This window comes from Echeneis naucrates, chromosome 5 (genome assembly GCF_900963305.1).
Source record: "Echeneis naucrates chromosome 5, fEcheNa1.1, whole genome shotgun sequence".
Classification (NCBI taxonomy): domain Eukaryota; kingdom Metazoa; phylum Chordata; class Actinopteri; order Carangiformes; family Echeneidae; genus Echeneis; species Echeneis naucrates.
In genome coordinates this window covers 14,881,686-14,903,542 of record NC_042515.1, presented here as the reverse complement: position 1 = coordinate 14,903,542, position 21,857 = coordinate 14,881,686, and the positions used below count along the sequence as shown (strand labels likewise).

General features: G+C 40.5%; 3 protein-coding genes across 6 annotated transcripts; 2 read left to right on the top strand and 1 right to left on the bottom strand.

Moving 5' to 3' along the window:
* Nucleotides 1-572: 572 nt before the first annotated feature.
* Nucleotides 573-3,887, top strand: olfml3b (olfactomedin-like 3b). Its single transcript, XM_029501719.1, has 3 exons — nt 573-716; nt 2,104-2,389; nt 2,930-3,887. The coding sequence occupies exons 1-3, from the start codon at nt 618-620 to the stop codon at nt 3,712-3,714; spliced, it is 1,170 nt and encodes a 389-aa protein (XP_029357579.1). The 5' UTR covers nt 573-617; the 3' UTR covers nt 3,715-3,887.
* Nucleotides 3,888-5,015: 1,128 nt separating this feature from the next.
* cdk2 (cyclin dependent kinase 2) lies at nt 5,016-8,787 on the bottom strand. Of its 4 annotated transcripts, XM_029501720.1 has the most exons (7): nt 8,390-8,787; nt 7,570-7,647; nt 7,358-7,478; nt 7,088-7,258; nt 6,411-6,512; nt 6,109-6,312; nt 5,018-5,962 (listed from the first exon to the last, which is right to left on the bottom strand). In XM_029501720.1, exons 1-7 carry the CDS (start codon nt 8,503-8,505, stop codon nt 5,858-5,860), a joined length of 897 nt encoding a protein of 298 aa, XP_029357580.1. In that variant the 5' UTR covers nt 8,506-8,787; the 3' UTR covers nt 5,018-5,857. The 4 variants fall into 4 exon arrangements, with proteins under 4 accessions (XP_029357584.1, XP_029357582.1, XP_029357583.1 ...); XM_029501722.1 differs by lacking the exon at nt 6,411-6,512 and having other exon boundaries at nt 5,017-5,962; XM_029501723.1 differs by lacking the exon at nt 7,088-7,258 and having other exon boundaries at nt 5,017-5,962; nt 6,411-6,551; nt 7,388-7,478.
* A 4,087-nt stretch (nt 8,788-12,874) lies between these two features.
* On the top strand, nt 12,875-20,361 carry pmela (premelanosome protein a). The gene is made up of 12 exons (XM_029502630.1): nt 12,875-12,932; nt 14,332-14,427; nt 14,544-14,690; nt 15,025-15,165; nt 15,597-15,758; nt 15,851-16,135; nt 16,221-16,931; nt 17,015-17,188; nt 17,300-17,402; nt 18,434-18,639; nt 18,731-18,821; nt 19,996-20,361. The coding sequence occupies exons 1-12, from the start codon at nt 12,875-12,877 to the stop codon at nt 20,147-20,149; spliced, it is 2,328 nt and encodes a 775-aa protein (XP_029358490.1). The 3' UTR covers nt 20,150-20,361.
* The last annotated feature ends 1,496 nt before the right edge of the window (nt 20,362-21,857 follow it).

Below are 21,857 nucleotides of genomic sequence, written 5' to 3'. Positions count from 1 at the left end.
GGGCTCTCAGGGGGGAAGGCCATCTGTTGTGGTCCCCTATTAACTTTTGTCTCTGAAGACGGTTATTTACGTCTGAATGTTTAGTGTCCTGCAGCAGAATGAATCTATTCTGATGCTCTTGTGTGGTGAAGGAGAAGCTAAACAGCTATAAGGCCACAGGACTACATATGAACTGCATAGGAGGACAGTTTCAAAACAGAGGTTTATTTTCCTTCTCCACAGCTGCTGATATCTCCCCCTTCATGCAGGAGTTGGCTCCTATTTACATTTTGCTTCCTCCTCCTATATAACCTGTGCCTCTGAGCCACATTAATATCCTCTTTCAAAAGAAATAAATGTTCCAACTCGCACAAAAACACCTCTTCACTGAAAACTATGTATATAGTTTGGAGTTTTCTCTTTGTCGAAGAGTGAAAATGTGAGGTAAAAAAGCGATGGGCTGTCCTGTGTCCAGCAGACTCTCTGTGCTTCCATCTGTACCAGATGTTTTTGGCTCCTCCCAGGCAGCTTGGTAAAACATTCCAGCCCACCTCTGGGATTCAGCTGGCTCCTGCACATGCTCCGAATGAACTCAAGTCACCAATTCACAGGAGCTTAAGACATCGACTTGACACAAAATGAGAGGGCTGGTTGTCTTGCTAACTTTGGCCTGCTTTGCCACCGCACAGCACCAAGCACTGATTGACTATTTGGAGCGGAGACTGCTTGCTATTGAGGTAAGACTCCATTTACCTTCCTGCCGAGCCCTGCGCCCCTGAGTCCCTCTGAAGGGAAACTTCCAAGGACAAGGCAATGGCAATGGAATGCAGATGTGGGCAAATGCTGAGGAAAGTAATGGAAATGATGTCTCTCAGAGGGATAATAAGCTTCTTGTCCTGTCTGGGTTACGCCACCACCAAATCAAAATGCACCCTCAATGTTTTGTATCTGTGTCACAATAATGTTTGTATGAAATGTCATTGCAAAAAAATGTTGATTCTATTGACCTTACTAAATGACATAGTTTGACTGGTTCTTCTTTGGCATCACAAAATTATACTTATCATAATTGTCAAGTATGGGCAGCACGACGGCATAGTGGTTAGTGCTGTTGCCCCACAATAGGAAGGTTCAATTCCTGGGCCTGGGGCCTTTCTGTGTGGAGTTTACATGTTCTCCCCGTGCCTCTGTTCGTTTCCTCCCACCATCCAAAGAACTGCATGTTTAGGTTAACTGGTGACTCTAAACTGTCTGTAGGTCTGAGTGTGAGTGTGAGTGGTTGTTGGTCTCTGTCTGTCTCTGTGTGTTGGCCCTGTGATGGACTGCTGACCTGTCCAGGGTGACCCCGCCCTCACCCAGAGTGAGCTGGGATTGGCTCCAGCACCCCCCACAACCCAGAAACAGATAAGCAGTTGATGAAGTTGATGAAGATGAATGAATGAATAATGGTCAAATAAAAGCTTGATTTTCATTTGACTTAATTTTCAGCTGCTTATCCATCGGGGTCGCTGGGGGTCAAATAAGAGCAATACATTTAATTTTACTAATAATTCATGATAGACTAAAGATCTTCCAATTTGTTAAATTTAAGACAATATAATCTAATTCTATTTATATCTTGCTCATTGTATTATACAGACTAATGCATTTACCACTAATAACTTTTCAGTGGGAATTTACCTCTCAGTTTTTCAATTCTTTTTCTGGTCACGTATAAGTAGTGCCTTCATAGATCCCCTCTAAAGAAATTCTAATTTCCTCCATCTTGAGGTCAGAGGTCAGGGTCTGCCGCAGAGCAACACCCAAAGAGAACGCTGGCACAACTGTGTTTTGCTCAAGGATATTTGAGCAGGATTCATACTTGCCACGTGTAGTTTGAACCAGGTTGTTTGAGGCATGCGCCTCCTTCTTATTATGCCCTTCTGTTCCAGTATGTTGCATAAGAAGAACTGAACATGAAAGGAACATCAAATTATGGTCTTTCCAGTACTTTCTATAAATAAATCTGCAGTTCTTGTAGAGCAACCATCATCATATTGTTTCCCCTTATTGTCACTGAGGAAGCCTGACCACTGCTGCTGGTGCTCAGATTCAGATATAACTAATCCCGTTTGTTAATAACAGGACCGGATCTCTCTGTGGCACGAACAGACCACACGATACGCCTCAGAGCTGCGGGAGCTGAAGCAGCAGATGGTATCTCAGCTGGAGAATCTGGACAAAGAGAAAGAAGCTCTGAGAATGAATCTGGACGGTGTGGGGACGAGGGTGGACCGGGTCGAGCGGGAGCTGGACTACCTGGAGACTCAGAACGGGGCTCAGCCGTGTGTTGACGTGGACGACAAGTTGATAGAGCAGCAGGTGACTCTGGTGAAGGAGAAGCATAAGGGCAAATATCTAAAACTCTCAGGTGAGATATGTTGTTTTCTTAGACTGACAGTAAATACCAGGTAACAGTTGACACCCGTAATGGTCAGTCAGTGCTAAAAAGACAGCGAACAGTCAGTCAAACTAGTTTTGGTTTTTCAGAAATAGATTTTAATCACTGGCCACTCGTATTATTATGAATGGGGAGCCTGTGTAAGGACAGAATGACTCATGTTTTATGAGCGTGGCTGGGGGTGGTGATTGTATCAATGTGACATCACAAAAGTCCTAACGCCTCGTTTTAAGACCCAGTTCCTCAATATCTGCTGTGTGTGTTTCTCTGAAGATAAAGTGTTTGTTTATGTTCACGATATTTTTCATAACAAACACACATGCAATGTATAACAAAGACATCTCACATTCTTAGGTCCTTTAATATTGGAGCTTTAAATACTCCATAAATCAACTGACCAAGCACTAATTAAGATAGTGAAGTACATCCATTGCTTTAAATGTCCATTTGTTAAACATGGTATTCTACTTGTGAGCTGCTCAATGAGGTCTCTCACTGTCTGACATTCAGAGTGCAGCGACATGATCTCCAATATAAAGGCCATGAAGATCTTGAAGCGAGTTGGAGGGGCGAAGGGGAGCTGGAGCAAAGACACCAGCATGGGCTCTATGAAGGTCTACATTTTTAATGGCACAGATGACGACACCATACATGAGTTCTCCTCCGTGCAGGACTTCACCCGCTCGCCGGGACTGTCTGTGGCTAAGACAGTGAAGCTGCCGTCGGCCTGGAAGGGAACAGGACATGTTGTCTACAACAACCACGCTTATTATATCAATCAGGCTCAGGAGGTAATGGTGGTTAAATTCGACATGAGGAGCAGCTCTGTGACGGACAGTGCAGTGTTCCCTGTGCAGGACCACATCCCAGTGTACGGCCTGACCCCTGAGACGCTGATAGACCTGGCTGTGGACGAGGAAGGCCTGTGGGCCATTTATGCCACACATCAGAACGAGAAGCACGTTTCTCTGGCGAAAATGGACGCCAACTCGCTGGACATCGAGCAGATGTGGGACACAAACTGTCCGAGGGAGAACGCGGAGGCAGCCTTCGTCATCTGTGGTACTCTGTATGTAGTGTACAACACCCAGCAGCCCGGTCGCTCACATTTACAGTGCGTGTTCGATGTCAATGATATGGTGAGCAATGAAGACGCACCACTGGTTTACTTTCCAAAACGCTATGGAGCTCACACCAGTCTGAAGTACAACCCACAGGAGCACCTTCTCTATGCCTGGGATGATGGCTACCAGATCTTGTACAAGCTTATCATGAAAAAGAAACTTGAAATTTGATCTGATAACCCACGTATCAAATCTGAAATGGATGTATCTGTTTTTGCTTCCTGACAAATCATGTAAATTTAATGCATGTGGTGACCATTTCATTTTGTTGTGCGGTTTCAGATTTATATTTTTTTTATGTTTTGTATTCATCTCAGATCATTAAAATGTGAATTGTATAATCACGGTAGAAATCAAATCCACCTTTTTACACACACACACACACACACACACACATATACATAGGATTCCTTTAAAAATACAGTTGGATACAGACTTGATGTATTGCATTATCATGCCAGGAGATAATACAGAGAAAACATGCTGCTTTTATGTCAGTACAAGTACACTTAAAAACTCTCTCTAACACTAATGTAGTTTGGAGTCAGGAATTGTATTAAATATTCATGATTTCTAATTAATGGGAAGAAAATGATAAATGAGTTATATTAAGAAAAAGTCAAGGGTCAAAATTTGTTTAGATGTATTTGTAATGTCACACAAGCAGACATGAATACCTTTTAGACATACTTAGAGATTCTGAGGGGCATTTTGTGTATTTTACCATGTTTGCCAAAACCTTATTTCTTACCAGACGCTGCACTTTTCTGCTATAAAATAATCACTTCTATGAGTGATGGTTGGTAAACCTCAATAGTTACTGTATTGTATCTTTCCTGCAATCTTGTGTACTACTGTCTGTTTCCAAAGTTCCTTCCTTTTGTTCATGCAAATATTGTGCTAGTATACAGTCAACCAGACTGTGGGTTTAAATTGGAACACTGCACCTGATTGTCCACTTTAAGCTCATTGTCAAAATCTGTTCATTTTATATTTGTGTCTGTCTTTTCGCTGTCTTCGTAAATTACAAAAAGTTAAATCTTGGTAGCCTAGCTGACTGCTTGTATGGCAATAATATAACATATTTCAGATTTATTGAAACTTGAAATAATAAACGAACACTGACCATGTGTCAGCAGTCAGATTTCAGTCTTCCTATAGTTTGATTAGACACGGTTAACCGTCACCGACGTTTCATGCTGTAAGATACAAATACATTTTTGGAGGATAACAGAACTATTCACTACAAATTTCTTTGATATCAATTATCAGACCAAGTCTGTGTATTTGACCAACCATAGTGTAATGGAGTGCTAACAGAAATTTGATTTAATAATGCAAGGCAAGAATTTCTGTCTGGAGTATTTGGCAGAATTGAGGAAAGCACAATGCATGCATGATTAAACTAAGACTAGGACCAAAATAAAACCAGTAACAGCAATTTGAAAGTGTTTATTTTTTCAAACTGTTAATAAACAATATCCATAAAAAACAGTCCATTATGTTGGGATAAAATCTTGAATAAGAAAAATGCAACAGCACATTAAATTCTGTAAAATCTGAATTAGAACAAGGAACAACAGTATATACAAAGATGAGAATTTCAGCTTGGTAAATAATCTGGGCAGAAAATACAGATCAATCATTTCTGTGTTTATAAGAACCCAAAGCCCAACTATAAAAACCACTTTGAGATACTTTGGAAACAAATTTGGAAACAACTAGAAGAACCTGATAATCTCATGGTCGTTCTAGCACCAACTATTTTACATCATGTCAAACTGTCTGTTGTGCAACAACTTTTGCCGAGTCATCATTTCATCTTTCATTCAGCTACTGCCTAGTTTTCCAAAGAATGGCATTTATTATTTGCACTATCCCACATATACAATATTTTACTCTAACACCCTGACTATTTGAATATGGACATCCTGAAGCCAATGTACCGACTGAATTGGGAAATTCAATGGCATGCGGAGAGACTGTGTTTGTTTGACACGCACTTAAAAGGGTCATACACACACAAATAACATTTACATCACAATGCACACAAATATGCAAAATGGCGATGTGAAAATTACAGTTAAACCTTCATAACTACTATAACATGACAGGTGAAATAAACAGAAACACTTTCAGGACAACTTCTTTCTAGAAAGCAGGTGTTCAATACCATCAAACTTCCATTTAAGGATCCGACATATCCTGTCCACTGTTCCTGTGCATCCCATGAACGGCCACGAAAGGAGGCTGAGAAGGTCCTTATTGCTTAAACATTGCTGGTATAAAAAAATGGCCTGATAATTAGCTCGACTCAGAGTCTAAGATGAGGAACTGGCATTGTAACATCCCGGAAGAATCGATGTACAAGGGCATTTTTGGCAGATAATCTTTTGTTCGGGTCGTAATTCAGCATTTCCTGTAAGGAGGAAAACAACCACTGTGTCAGTTATGTCAATAGACTTTTTATATCGTTTATGCTAATTTAAATACACACACACAATTAACCTCCTAGCCAGACATACTCAATTTACAAATGTATAAATTAATGCGAAATGTTCTTACTCCAAGCAGTTCTCGTCCATCCTCATCAAGAAGTGGAACCACTTTGGATAAATCCTGTCTGGCCCACTTGGGGAAAGATGGTTTATAGTCAGGCATTGATGTGACTCCGGGCCAGACAGTCTCCTCAGGCGTTCCCAAGGTGCGGAAGATCCTGAATAATTGATCGATCTCTGAGTCACCTGGGAATAAGGCCCTCCTGGTAATCTGTAAAAGAGTGAACAGTCGAGCCACAACACTGGTTTTGTATTTGCTCATTGTGCGTTTTGTATTGTGGAGAAGAAAAAAAATCTTGAGAGCATTACCATTTCAGCAAAGATGCACCCGAGACTCCAGATGTCCACAGCCGTGGAGTAGTATTTGCAGCCGAGGAGAATTTCTGGTGCTCTGTACCAAAGTGTAACCACCTGGACAATATAACAGGAGGGAGTCAGGAAAACGAAATACTGCCACAAAAATGTTCAGCCATAGAAAGAAACGGAAGCAAGAATAACTCTTCTACTTGTGAGTACAGATTTAACTAACATTATATTTACTATGACTTCAGCATCCAGTTCAATCTGACATGATGTGCTGTATCTCCGTAGTTGAATTTTAATAGATCTGAAATTTCTGAAGGTTTTACTGAAGTTGGATGGAGCAGTTGACTTTTTGAACACTGATATTCAAAGTATATCAGTGAAGTGACTTGAAAGCGGGACTGTGCAAAATATTAAATCAAATACAGCAACACCATCATCTGAAGTACATTTTCTTTACATGTTTTTACATGTTTACATGTTTTGGAAACGTTGAGATGTTTTTTGTATTCACTGCAACTTTATCTTATTCAAGACTCATATTGGCCTAATCTTTTCTTTTTTGTGGTTCACAGATGAGCAGTGGATAAAGAAAAAACTTCAATTCAATTTTGATATGTTAAAATCATAGTCTACTTACAGCTTGCTGGTTTGGGTAAAGGACTAGCAGAGGTACATCTTACCTCATGCGTATATGTGCGGACAGGAACCCCGAAGGCTCTTGCCAGGCCAAAGTCGGCAAGCTTGATCTCACCCTGAGCGTTGATGAGGAGGTTCTGGGGCTTCAGGTCTCGATGAAGGACCCTGTGAGAGTGGCAGAAGGCCAGGCCTTGCAGCAACTGGAAAAGATAACTCTACAAACACAAGAAATATAGACCCAGAGGAGCCATTTAATTCTTGATTTCTTGTTGACATCAAAACACTTTTGTTTAGCAAATCAAGCTGATGCTTACCTTTACCAGGGGCAGTGGGATACCAGTGACCGAGGAGGAGTCCATGAATTTTTTCAGGTCCTGATGAAGGAACTCAAAGACAAGGTAGAGCTTGTTCTCGGTGTGGATGACATCTCGTAATCTGAAACAAATGATCAGGAAGGCTGGAATAACCTGACACAAACCATACAATCACCTTGGAAGCAATTTACGTTGATACAATAAGCACTTACTTGACAATATTTGGGTGGCTGAGTTCTTTAAGAAGTGAAATCTCTCGGATGGCAGTGCTTGGTACTCCCTCTGTCTCTCTGCATCAAATAAATGGAGAATTAAACGGTCTTTGAAGCTCACTCACTCATTGAAGGCTTCAATAATTTCATGTTTCTTCTGCCAAGTTCATGCTTTCATCATGATTGCTAGTTTCACAGTCATGTTTAATTCGTTTAATCAAATCTTTCCTGAATTTTGACTTCAAAGTTGACAGTTAAAGCATTCACATCAAATATCAACATGCTAAAAGTAAAAATAACTGAAGTCAAAGATGACCAAAATCCTTCTGTCAGTTGTCTCTCTTATAGTGTCTTAGGGTTGGTCATTTTAGTCCAGCTCTGGCAGCACAGCCTCCCTGAGCTCACACATGACTGTGCTTCCACTAAAGCCCTGCTGCAGCCTGGGAAATGTATTCCTGCTACAGGGCCATACAAAATTAACATTCCCTTTTGTGGGCTAAATGAAAAATACACAATGCAGTGAAGGCACAATCAGACCAATATTCAACTCTACATTGTATTCAGAGCATGGTGCTGTCTTTGATAAAGCAATGTCAGTGAGTCAAATTCAAAAGATTAGTTTTAAGAATAATCCCACTCAGTTTATGGCCTCCGATCACACCGGGACAGCAGAAATATATCCACGCACAGAGAAAGGACAAGCACAAACACAGCTGCAGCTCCGATGTTGGTGAAATGTGTCCATTAGCTAAACGGATGTGATAAAGTGGTTGGTGGTGCTGCTGTTTTACTTTTCGGCCTCAGTCTGTCCGTAACTTACGTGTCCAGGCGGATTTTCTTCAGAGCCACGGTCTCTCCCGTCACCTTGTTCCTGGCCTTGTAGACCACTCCGTACGTCCCCTCTCCGATCTTCTCCACCTTCTGAAACGTGTCCATGTTGCCGGCTGAGCTGTGTCTGTCCTCTGTCCTGCCGGCTCACCGCCCGTCTTTGTGTCGGAGCTAACGGCTGCTCAGCGGAGGCGAACGGGGGGGCCCGACATCCAACTCACCGGCCTGGCCTGAGCGGGTCCGGGCTCCGGGAGAACCGAATCAGAGCCTCGGTCAAACCGCCTAAAAACTCCCGGACGGGGTCATGGGTGTGTGGTGTTTTGGTAAATATGAAGATTAGCGAGGTGTCCGCTGCTCCTCTGTGGGAAACACTGAACCAACACAGCGACGTTTCCCGCGTTACTGCGGAGAGCGAAGCGTTTAGTGTTCGGGACACTCCAGGCGGGCGGTGTTTCACGGTGTTTCACTGTGTTTCCGACCGTCAGGATGAGTAACATCTGAAAAAAAAGTATTAATCCTAATCCAAAAAAACGGGCCCCTCAAATGCACCGCCAGTTGTGTGCCAAGTCCCGGTTTTTATGTCAGGGTGCGGAACTCGCCTGGAGTCGGGGCGGCAAGTAACAGCCAACAAACAAACCCCAGAAGTCACGTGGTGAGATGATGATGCCGTCCTTCCTACTTAACTATAAACTACATCAACCAAAGTATTTCCAATGCATTTATGAGCACGAGCCTGTTTGTAATTATGTATAATTCAACAAGCACTATATATATACTGTTTCATATCTTCACTGCTAAAAATAGTTCATGTGATGTGAAGCCTGATAAAACAAATGAAACTTTATATATAACATTTAACAGCCTAAATCTATTTTATCTCAATTCTTCTATTTGTAAACATTAAAGGTCACAAAATTTTGACATGATTCTCGAAATGCAAAAAACTCTCTCATTATCTTATTTGTCATCAACCTTTTGGAGAAACAAATGACTGTGAACTAACACAACACAAGTAACAAGCAACACTAAGCCCTGACCGTCACAATGAAGAGCATTTTCAAAAAGCTTCAGTGGAAGGTTTATTTGTTTTCAGTCATGAAATGTATTATTTCAGTCAATTCATGAAATCATTCAGTGACTGAGTTATTTGTGTTCAATCATTTGCTGAGTTGCTCCCTCTAGTGAAAGAAAGCACTTACTCTGCGGAGCTGAGGTTTATAACCTTTTTTCTTTCTTTTTCTTTTTGTCATGCATCATCTCTCTAAGCCTAAATGTTGTTTATATGACTCTCTTCTAAATAAACATGGTTCAATGACCCTTTTTACTGCTGACGTTAGACATGGCAGAGAAAAGTGCAAGTGTTACTTTAGTTCTAGTTCGTTCCAACAAATTTTGCAACGTGGCTGTCAGTATTGTGATGAAATGATACTGTGATAAAGGCCCTCTAAGTTTTATGTTTAAGTTTCACTTTATGTTTCCCTGAGGCCAAACTGCAGCATCCCCCATGTGGGCCTGTAAGCAATTTCACCGCCCTGGGGCAGAAGTGAGCTCCTTTGCCCCCACACATTCACCTATCTATCTATCACCACCACATAATCTGTGTCGTATGGGAACTGAGAGGTCATCAGGCTGATTAAGTGAAGAGTTTAATATAACTTAATTCCTTTCAGGTCATTTGTTTCCAATGTGATTTGAGGAGGGACATAATCTTTTGCTGCAGACCCTTATCATGACTGAGTGTTTGTTTTTATGTGGACTTTACTTTATGCCATCTCAATGATTAGATGTTGGGTCCATATTGGTATAAATGGTCCATATTGATCTAAAATATAGACCAGGCTGTTTTGTGAGGCATTAGGTGTCCTCTGAAACGGGCTTTGTTTATCTGTCTGGACATGAAAGCATTTATACCAACACTGCCTGCACATGATCAAAGCCCAGAGTCTTGACATGTCTCCACCTGGCAGATTTGTGTCTGATATGGAGACTCCGTCCAAACCCAAGAAAAGTTTTTTTTACTTTATTCTGAATTAAAGGCATCAATGAAATTTAAAACAAACACGGCCAAATGAGTGTATTTGTACGTTCCAATGAATAGTTTTGTCTAATTTCATTGAATTGATTGTTTATCAAAGTGAACATTTTTAATCAGTAAACGGGTAACATTATAGAAGATACACATCTGAAATGTGTCCTAATGGAATAATAATATATAACATACAGAAAGCCACATACAACTCACAGTTCTCTATTAGGACTTTCTGTATTCGTGAACTGATTTGACTGTCTAGTCTGATTTTAACTGGCTTTTTACAAACCAGAGGTCTTATTGATCTGACTTTTGATCGATTAAAAAATGCATTCTTCATTATCTGTGAGTTAGTGTTAGACATTCAAACACTTGTATGTCTGAATACAGGTTAGAGAGTGGCTCTCTGGTTGGGTGTTTACATGACTTTTAAAGCACTTGGACTTAACTGTATCTCACAAAACAGTAATGCCCTTGATTACTGTTTTGTGTGAGTGAGTTTTGGTGAGTTTTTAGTGATCTGATAAATAAGAAATTGTAATATTTTATTTTTTAACATGTATGTTCATTTACAATTTGACTTGTGAATAAAACCGCCATAAACAAAATGCTGATCATCGGTGCAAAATATCGACAAATCACATCCTTTTTCTGAAAAGTGAACATTTTAATGAATTCCCATGAGATTGTTGGAAATATAACTTTCTAAGTTTCAAGTCAATCCCAGAAGACGAATGCTACTAAGATAATATAAAGTGGAGACTAATGAGAAAAGAGGCCGATAGTTGACTATTTGTGGTATGTTAAGTCAGGTGTTCTGTGGGGGGGATTTATTTCCTCCTGAACTTTGCTGTGAGCACATGAGGGGTCACATGTGGTGCAGCCCGAACAGTCTCACAGACATGAGACAACACCAGCCACTGTGGTAACAGAGCTCACAGTGACTTTGAAATGAGAGTACCTTTGTTATGTTTTTTAAGTAAAATATCTTATGAATAATAATTTCTTATTTATTATTTGTCCTCATTAATCCTTCACTGTTATTGGTCATAGGAGTTAAAATACAAATGTGCAAACCCGAAATCTAAATAGAAAAAATTTAGGATACAAAAAATTAAAACAGAGATATGAAGGGATATGATATCAACTGTATTTCAATTCAATTCTTTACTCACATATTAATATTTTTGCCTTCAATAAAAATATGACAGTTTAAATGAGCATGATTAGCATCATGAAATAGCATTATTATACTTGATGTGAATGAAAACTGACTGTAATTCTGTTTGTGTGGAGTTTTTTTTTTTTTCAAACATGTAAAATAGAAAGAGAAAGCATTATTTTTAAAAAAAGACATACTTCAATCAGAAAATGAAAGAGTAAAAAAAAAAAACAATATCAATATCAATCATCACTGTTTTCAGCAACAGTGTCATTTCTGCACTGTTATCTAAAATCATAACAATCATCAAAATACTGAAATTAAATTTCATGCCAGAAAAATCACTTTAACTTTCCTTGGCCATATGAATGAAACGTGGAAAATGGATAGTTACAACAAATGTCTCATAAACTAAGCACGGGTGTGTCTGTGTGTGACCCACGAGCATGTATTCCTTGAGCTGCAGCAGCCCGAGGTGGACAGCACAATACGTAGGAATGGCTTAGGAAATAAAAGGATGCTATTGATCTGCCGCCGTCACACACATCTTGTGATGCCCATGCACGCATAACTTTAAGGTCATACTTCCAATACAGGCATGACTCGAGCTTTGCTCCCATTTCTCACTACTCTGCGTCCTAAAGTAGGCCTTATGTACAACACTTTCCTTTGTACCATGCGGAAGGCATTCATTGATTTTCCAATAATGCACTTAGAAATGATGATCCTGCTAAAGGGATCTTTTTATTTTATGTACACTTGAATTATTTACCTGCCCTTCATTAATTTTTGTCTGGGTTAGCTCACTATACAATTTGCTGCCTGCTTTATTAATACTGTATTTACTGTATGACGTGCAGCACCAATGTAAGAAAAAGTCAATGAAAATGTGGCTTAAATGTGTCATTTTGTGTGACTAACAGATCAAATTTACAACACACATTAAATAATGTTATCCCCTTGCCAATATAAATGTAATGTCAGAAAATACAAAAAAATAAAATGAAGGGAGCCAAAAGTGGAAACAACTATACTGGAAAATCACAACAATGGTTAACAAAGCTGCATTTACATCTGCTTTTAAAGTGGGTGGTGCCAGTTTACAGACTTGCAATGATGTCAGAGGTGAGAAGAAATTTATGGTAATTCAGGTTTGATGCCCTCTTAAAAAGAGCGCAGACATATTTGTTAGATCCTTCTGGGAGCTGTGTAGGTGGGAGTTGGGGTTCAGGACTGCTGGGTGAGGATTGGGGCTCAGAGCGAGGACACAGACTAACGAACACAGGATGACAACTCTGACACTGGTGTTGCTGGTTTTGGCTCTGACATTAGCCAGCGGAATAAGTGAGTACACCTGAAGTTGACAACCAATTTATAGTGAGGCATGCAATTTTTTATTCGCGTCAAATGTCATCACTTATCACTTTTTTATGGCAAAAACTAATGTTTTTCAGAAAGCAAACAAATTACTACCTAAACTGTTACATAGGTTTGTTTTTTTTTTTCAATGGAGCCACACTGAACTGCAGATGAGCTCATTTGACACACAGAGTAATATTTCTCTTAAAAAAATCCTTTACTTTATTATTTTGTGAAGAAATACATTTATATGAATACCAGGGTCAGTGTTTAGTTTTAATGTAATTTATTCTTCCACGAGCCTTGAGGTATGTGTTTGTATAGCTAATTGAACAGTAAATTGTCTGATCTGTAATTTTATGCTGGTTTCATGCACATACGTCACATTGCTTAACACCAACAAGATCCACAAACTTTTACATACCAATTTTACGGAATTATGTTAATTTCTTATGCCAGATTACCTTCACTACAATTCAAGAAATTCTTTTGCTCTTAGTCATTTGATTTTATGTTCCTATTTTTAGATGTGAAAATTAAAAAAAAAAACAAAAGTTTTGGGATGGTGAAATGTTAAATTAACAATGACAGTTACACAGCAGAACAGAGCCATAGATAACAAGATGCCTCTTGTGTTTTCACACACACACACACACACACACACACACACACACACACACACATTATAGCTCATCACAAGCTGAGAAAAGAGCCAATGAGCCACAGCCTGGACTTTCTCATTCCTCTTGTTGGGATTACTGATGCTGCTGCTCAGCTGATAGTCACATGAAAGGGATTGAGACGGATTGCAGGTCGTGTGACTCCCACCACCAAGAACCCCGACTCTCCTGAATCACTCTCAAAACAACAATGATTTTTTCTTTACCACCCAACAAACTTTAACTCTGCAGAATTATGTAGTCTAGTACGAATTTATATAAATAAAGATCCAGATCGACACTGACATATACAGGAAGTGTTTAAACTTCAGTTTATAGTGTCTATATTTCTGCAGCCAAGGCATGAGATGAGAAGATAAACACCTTCAAAATAATTTCACTAAGTTTGTAATTTATGCTTCACTGAAAACTGTTGTCTCGGCCTGGGGCCTTTCTGTGCGGAGTTTGCACATTCTCCCTGTGCCTGCATGGCTTTCCTCCGGGTACACCGGTTTTCTCCCACCATCCAAAGACATCATGTTTGGGTTAAACTGGTGACTCTAAATTGTCCGTGTGTGTTGGCCTTGTGATAGACAGGCTCCAGCGTCCCCTGTGACCCGGAAACAGATAAGCAGTAGAAAATGAATGACTGACTGAATGAAAACACTTGACAGTTGTAGTTTTTGAGCAGTCTTTTAATGAATAATGTGTGATTTTCTTCACAGAACCGAGAAGTCAGTTCACACGATACCGCTCATGGAACACACGGAGATATCCTGTGTGGGAAGATGGAGACCAAAGATTCAGAAACTGTTGGGCTGGTGGGCTTCATAAATTAATTTTTAAATTATTATTATTATTATAGGGCTGGCGGAGCTTCTGTGAGTCCCAATCTAAAGTATGGCGTCATATGTAATATGCGTAATCTTATTTCCAGGTGGTGAGGTTACATTTGACCTTAAAAATGATGCACCCACTCTGACTGGAGCAAGAGCAACCTTCTCTATCACTCTGAATTTCCCTCCAAACCAGACAGTGCTCCCAGACGGGCAGGTGGTCTGGGCACGTAACTGCACCGTCGAAGGTAAGATGACAGGCTACGATACAGCAGTGATGTGTGGTTCATGAATGATTCGTTGAACCACTCATAACTGCAGGCAGCAGTAACATGGCCAATGCTGTTTTACTGCTGAGGAGAGCTATCTGACCTTGGCTATGTAGCTATGGGATGGATGTTTGACATGGACGTGATTACACATATACCTTCAGTAGGTAACAGTAGTTGCATAACATGGATAAACATTTTTCTTTATCGACAAGTAAATAGTAGCTGACTGAGACAATTTATTTCATTCAGTAAATCAATGTGATCTCACCGTAAATGAAAGACTTATTGATTCTTATGTTCTGTCTTTCAGGACGACAGTATCAGGAGGGTCAGGCTGTGTATCCTGACAGGGATGGTGAGCAGACAGGACTTTTCCCTGATGGCACGCCGTTCCCGAGGAACCAGAACCAGAACAAGAAATCACACTATGTGTTTGTGTGGAAGACATGGGGTAACGATTTAGAAATAATATGCCTGATAGAAAGTACACTGCTCATCTATTCTAATAAAAAGTGTTGCATGTTGTAATATTTTGCTCCACCAGACTGAACAGAATTCATTATAACTGAGAAAGTGATGTGAATTTTTTTTTTTATATGATTTTATGACAATAGCACAGATCCCAACCAGCTAAGAGGAAACAAACCTATACTGAATTTATCAGAATTGAAATATTTCATTTTCGGACATGAAGATTTAATTTCTTCCGCTCCTTATTCTGCTGCAGATCGACATAAATGAATTGAAAATGAGCCTTTTTTTGTTCACCAGCACAACGCACCGCATTTTATGTGTGATGAAAGTGACATCGATATTTGTGAATTAAATCAACTGTGCATTCATTACAAGTCTACAGATAATAATCACAATGTTGTATTCAAGGGCGTTACTGGCAGGTGGCAGACGGACCGTCCTCCTCCCTGACCATCGGAACAGACAATGTCCCCTTGGGCTCCTACAACATGGAGGTTGTCATCTATCACTGCCGTGGCAAAGACAAGTTCATCCCTCTAGGTTACGCCTCCTCAGTCTTCACTGTCACAGGTAAAGATCAAACGATTTCTAACACAATGTGACAATATTTGTATTTCTATAACAGGTCGCACTACAATATCCACGTTTCGCTCTTTCTCCAGACCAGATTCCCTTCACCATATCACTCGCCCAGGTCAATGATGTGAACCAGGATGACCAGAGCTTCATTCAGAACCGAGCCATTGCTTTCAGTGTCAAGCTCCACGATCCCAGCCAGTATCTCAGTGATGCAGACATCAGCTTCAACTGGGACTTTGGCGACAGCAGTGGGACGCTGATCTCCAGAGAGCACACTGTAACACACACATATCTCAATGTTGGGACCTTCAGACCTCAGGTTGTTCTGACAGCAAGCATTCCTAATGGCTGTGGAAACCCCACTGCTGGTGAGATTTTAGATAAGTCATTCAGATACCATTTATACAAATGCTATGTGAATTAAGTTTCGCCTTGTTTGTGTTTTTCTTTCAGTGGTTCCCATTGATGCCTCTGTTGCTCCAGCAGTAGTTGTGATGGCCTCCACTCCTGCAGCTGTCCCTGCAGAACCAGCTGAGGAAGGAGACACCATTGCGCTGGATGTTCCTGCTTCTGACGCCACTCCAGTAGCTGTTTCTGTGCAACCAGTTGACACAGATGCAAATACAGAAGATGGAGAAACAGCCATTAATACAAATGCTGAGGCTGTAGAGGTTGCTTCAGTAGCCCCTGCAGGAGTTGATACAGCTGTTGTTCCAGAGGAACAAGATCCCGCCAACACAGCTGCAGAAGTAGATGTAGCTGCGGCTGTACCAGCAGCTGAGGATGCAGCAAACGCAGATACAGCTGCTGCAGCTGAAACCACAGTGGTTGCAAATGAAGATGCAGAAAATGTACCTGTGATTGATGCCGCCGCTTCAGCTGCCCCAGTTGCAGAGGGAGAAGAAACTGTAGTTGAAGTCACTGATGGCGTCACTATTGCTCCTGTGGTAGAGGACACTGTAGAAGAAGATGTAGCTACTGATGCTGCTGCTGCTGTAGAAGTTGTCCAAGCTGAGGCAGAAGCCCCTGCAGATAATACTGTTGTTCCTGCTGCCACTGAGACCACAGCTGCAGAAGAGGCGGGAGCAGCTGACACTGAGGCAGAAACCGAGGCTGAGGTTGTGGAAATTGAGAATGCAGTTGCAGCTACTGTAGCGGCTGCAGGTGAGTGTTTATAGTAAACAACGGTGATTCCACACAGAAGAAAAGACAGCTCTTGTTAATACAGATTTTTTTTTTTTTTTCAGAACAACCAGCAGTTGAAGAAGAGGCTGCTCCAGCAGAAGGTGAAGTTCAAGCTGAAGTGGAAGCAGATACAGCACAAGTTGCTCTCGTTATAGCTAAAAGACAAGCACCAGAGCTGACAGCTGACTGCATGGTCTACCGTTACGGCTCCCTTGCCACCTCTCTGGACGTTGTCCGTGAGTAAACAGGTTTTTTTTTTCTAATCATGGCTGATTAGACCTTAACTAACATTAAATATTATTTTTTTAATAGAAAAATAATGGTTTCTTTGTCTTTCAATCCTGCAGAGGGTATTGAAAGTGCAGAGATTGTTCAGATGACCAATGTTGTGTCCCTGGCGACTGAACTGGATCGAAATGCTGTGGATGTCACAATTACCTGCCAGGGAAGGTGAGTTGTGACATTCATTAAACAATAACATGAGGTAATTAAAACACAGTGAAGATGTTACTTATTTAATTCAGTAACATTTTCTCATAGATCACAGTAATAAGCACAACACAAAGAGAATCCAGAATGTTATACCATAACCATTTGGCAAATGTATGACTGTGCAAAGGGGAGCGCTGCAGCATCGTGGTTAGTGTTGTTGCACCACATCAAGAAGGTCATGGTTCCCGGGCCTGGGGCCTTTCTCTGCAGAGTTTGCATGCTCCCCCTGTGCTTGTGTTGGTTTCCTCCCTCCATCCAAACACATACATGTTTAAGTTAACTGGTTACTCTAAATTGTCTGTAGGTCTGAGGGTGAGTGTGAGTGGTTGTTGGTCTCTGTCTGTCTCTGTGTGTTGGCCCTGTGATGGACTGGCAGCCTGTCCAGGGTGACCCCGCCCTCACTCAGAGTGAGCTGGGATTGTCTCCAGCATCCCCGCAACCCAGAAATGGATAAGCAGTTGATGATGAATGAATGATGTTTAACACTTGATTTCCTATATGAAGTTCAAAGATTGCGTGTGGTCTCTCTTGACTCTGGAAGTGCAATCACAATGATCACAATGTTTTATCACAATGATAAAAGAGTATGTGCACATAAATAATTGTGTATTTGTAAGAATTTCCTTGAATTTTGAAAAGTCAGTGTTGTTAATCCAGAACAAAATTGAACGAATGAATGATGACTGTGCAAAACTCAGTGCTGGCCTGGAAATGGCAACAAAGTGGCTCCAATTCAATAAATAGAGCAGACAAAGAGGGTCAAGAGGTTCACTTACTGCTCAGCTTACCATTAGAGGTATATTGATTTGGTTCTATCTTGATATTCATTTTAACTGATGCACCACTCTCCTGATGTGCCTGCTTTGAATTTTTTTTTTTAAATTTATTTACTTTGGTTTATATTTTGCATAAAAGTTACACTTCTTAATTTAATAAATTAAAACAAATCTCTTTTACATGGCATCTTATTCCCAACTATCCTTCCTCAGTCTACCAAGTGAGGTCTGCACAGTGATTTCCGATGCTGATTGTATCACTCCAGTAGAGACGGTCTGTAATGCAGCCACGCCCTCTCCTGACTGCCAGATGATCCTTCGGCAGTTCTTCAATGACTCTGGAGTATTTTGCATCAATGTCTCATTGACTAATGATGTCAGTTTAGCTGTGGCAAGTGCTAGAGTCAGTGTAACAGTAGGTAAGTAAAAAGTGACTTAATTTACAGCAACTGAAATGACTTAATCTTTAGGTTATTGTGTCTCATTCATTCATTCATGATTTGGTTGCAGGCTCTAGTGGTTCCCCGGCTGGAACGGCTGCTACCATCCTGGGAGTTACGGCTCTCGCCTGTGTCATCTGTTGTGTTGGTTTGATGTACAGGTGAGTAATTAATCTATGGACCTAACTAACTGGGAAACAATGGGAAAAATCCAACGGTGAAAATGAATAAAACCCAATAATTAAAGATAATTTAACAGCCAACTCGCTCATGTAAGACAATTTACCTTTAGGTCCCATTTGAAAGTGAGTCTAAGGTTTTGTTTTGCTTTTTTCACTTTTAATAGCAAGAAAAGCCCAAATTATGACTTTATTCACAGCTCAGTTCCATGTAGGTGAGTCAACAAGCCAGCATGCTTATCTTATCTTGAAGTGATCAGAAGAAGTCAATCAGCAGCAGCACATCATGAACTGTACTGTATATAAACAATGTAAACAATAACTTCATATGGGGCAGCATAGTGTCCAGGTATTCATCCCTGTGAAACACACAAACTGAAAGCTCAGATGACTCTGTTTTACTATTCCTAAGCACACAATGCATTTAGGGAGTGTCCAAATGTTTTGCTATTTCAGTGGCAGAAGAACTGCTTGCTGAACCAGCAGCTGGTTGTCGGAGCATTATGTGCTTTAAACTTGTCAGAGCTAAGCCTCCCTCCTCCCTTTTGCTTTTTTAGGAGAATGGGAAGGTGTCCTTGCACCTTGGTGGTTTGCTGTTGTCATGGCAGTGTGTGCTTATGTCAAGCTGATTATATGTTGTGAGTGGATGCAGCTCTTTGTGCCCCTACGGCCAAGGAAGAGCTGAGCCAAAGATTACATTGCACCCAGCTCTACAAAGAAGTTACAAAGAGATAATGTTTCTCTGGAGAGCCTCAGTTATATCTAAGAGACATCCATAAGACCTGGGAAGGTTGTGCTTCATGCGACATGCTACAAAGACTGCTTCAATCTTCTGAGTTCTCAGCAGCTAATATCAGAATCAATGAACTCAGGCTAGTGTTAAAGAGGTAATATTCACAAGTGTCACTTAGGCATAGCAACTTAGCATGCTAACATGCCAGTAAAGTAAAGGGGTCACCAGTATGCAAACTGATTTTACTTTAAGTCCAGTCAGCACAACCTCAGCCTTATTCCAGGTCAAGTTTAAAGCTAAGAAAAGTTAAGGTTTGCTTTGGAAGTTTTCCAAAGAAATTAGCGGCATTGATTTCAGGCATTTTGGCCAATGAAAGAAAAAGAAAAACGTTGAATGTCTTATTTTTCCCATACATCTAAACAGACGGTTCAAGCAGTACCAACCACTAAGAGAAGACCAGGTTGGATATAACGGCGGCAGCTCGGCAGTGACATCGGTGCCTTTGCTGTTGTGGAACTTGTTGAGCCGACAGTCTCCAGGAGAAAGTCGTCCACTCCTTCAGGGGAGGATTGTGTGAATATCATCCTCAGCTCATGCACTCAACATCTACATGTATGAACATATTGGCTTTATACACCTAATATTCTACCTGTGGCGAAATTGCCCAGGTCAGTGTATTGACCCAAACCACGTTAAGTGAATGAGCTCCTTGCACAGTAACATTTGTAATAGTTGATTAAAATGTGTAATAAAAGTGTAATGAAAAATGTTGAAACGGAAGAATGGGATATTTATTTTGGCGTGCACTGTGTTTTATTAATTGGTACTAATAGTTTGTAGAACACAAAAGTTACTTTTCTTATTTGTGGCCTATACTTATACTAAACCAAGTGGAGAGTCAAATGTTAACCCAACTCAGTTAAACTTACTTAAAATACAACTTAAATCGCTTATGCCACAGAACATTATGATGTTCGCTCACTGAAATAAATGAAATGGAACTTTATCAAAACCTTGTGTTTTACTTTCTTCTATAACTTGTGCATTTATTTCTGGTAACGTGACAATACAGCATGAAAGCCATGACAGAGGTGTTTACAGTCCATTCTACCAATAATTAATTTAAGGTTAAGAGAAAAATAGTGATGCTAATGTAAAGAACTGGAGCAGATCCTATCTGTGTAATCATAGACAGAATTATTTTGCTGCAGTATATAAACTATATTTCATGATATTTAAAGGAGAACATAGAAAAATGTGCAATAGAAGAAAACTTTTATTGTGAACATGTTCAACCATATCATGACCATTTGAATAAACATGGCCTCCACAGGCATATCGTAACAACAGAGGCCTAGTCAGACTGTGGTAGCTGAGTGTGCTAAAAATTCTAACCGCCGTACCCCACCCTGCGCTCGGTTAAAATGATTTACTACAATGTTTCATGCACTGAGCCAACAAAGAGCTGCTGGTCATAACATGCACGTTATATGACACACTGCAGTGCAGGAAAATAGGCTGACGTCATTGCAGCTAACCTGTTTGTGGAAGAGAGGGCAGAATCAGAGATATGGATTGAGCAAAGACACGTCTCGATTACGTGATCAACGTGCAAGAATCCAAGTGACAAAGAAAGGCGTGGTTTAATAAAGAGTGTGGCCATTATATCTGTTTTTATTCATTTAAAAATGATACGTTTATATTAATGTGAAAAAGAGAGACGTGAGATAAGATGGGTACACACAAAGCTGTGGACCGTCAGAGGGCCAAGTGTACAAGTATGGATTTATTCATGCATACATCACTCCACATTATCCTTTCTACATGCATAAGTAATCTAAATGAATATCCTTCTACACTACTGTGTGTCATTACAGTAATTACCAAACACAGCATTTAATCACTCTTGACTGTGAACATGCCTCTTGGCAACGTATACTAAGTCCTTTTACTGCCATCTCCGGATGTGCTCTGTAGCCAAGACAGAACTGAAGAGCTCTGCTTGGAGGCAAATCATTTTTTCACAGATGATCCTGGCCATCCTGGATATTACCAACCCGGCAGGCTTTTATAATTCACAGCATCCTCATTATATGTTCCTCTAAAAGCAAGTGCTTATCACCTAAAAGCAGCCAAATGTTTCACTCACATCTGGATTGTGACAGAGATGAGTCAGCAAGGTGACACCGCCCCAAGCAGCTATGCAGCTCCGATGAAACTGAACGACACTTTATTGCTCAGTCCTCCCTAGCAACGGATCTAAAAGGGATGGCATTTCCTTCATC

What these genes read in the sequence shown, in the direction of transcription:
- olfml3b (XM_029501719.1), top strand. Translation starts at nt 618, where the DNA reads ATGAGAGGGCTGGTTGTCTTGCTAACTTTGGCCTGCTTTGCCACCGCA. An exon ending in GGAGACTGCTTGCTATTGAG is followed by an intron (nt 717 to 2,103) that starts GTAAGACTCCAT and finishes TGTTAATAACAG; the next exon opens with GACCGGATCTCTCTGTGGCA. An exon ending in CAAATATCTAAAACTCTCAG is followed by an intron (nt 2,390 to 2,929) that starts GTGAGATATGTT and finishes TCTGACATTCAG; the next exon opens with AGTGCAGCGACATGATCTCC.
- cdk2 (XM_029501720.1), bottom strand. Translation starts at nt 8,505, where the DNA reads ATGGACACGTTTCAGAAGGTGGAGAAGATCGGAGAGGGGACGTACGGA. An exon ending in AAGAAAATCCGCCTGGACAC is followed by an intron (nt 7,648 to 8,389) that starts GTAAGTTACGGA and finishes TATTTGATGCAG; the next exon opens with AGAGACAGAGGGAGTACCAA. An exon ending in GGTGCATCTTTGCTGAAATG is followed by an intron (nt 6,313 to 6,410) that starts GTAATGCTCTCA and finishes ACTCTTTTACAG; the next exon opens with ATTACCAGGAGGGCCTTATT.
- pmela (XM_029502630.1), top strand. Translation starts at nt 12,875, where the DNA reads ATGACAACTCTGACACTGGTGTTGCTGGTTTTGGCTCTGACATTAGCC. An exon ending in ACGTAACTGCACCGTCGAAG is followed by an intron (nt 14,691 to 15,024) that starts GTAAGATGACAG and finishes TCTGTCTTTCAG; the next exon opens with GACGACAGTATCAGGAGGGT. An exon ending in CTGTGGAAACCCCACTGCTG is followed by an intron (nt 16,136 to 16,220) that starts GTGAGATTTTAG and finishes TTTTTCTTTCAG; the next exon opens with TGGTTCCCATTGATGCCTCT.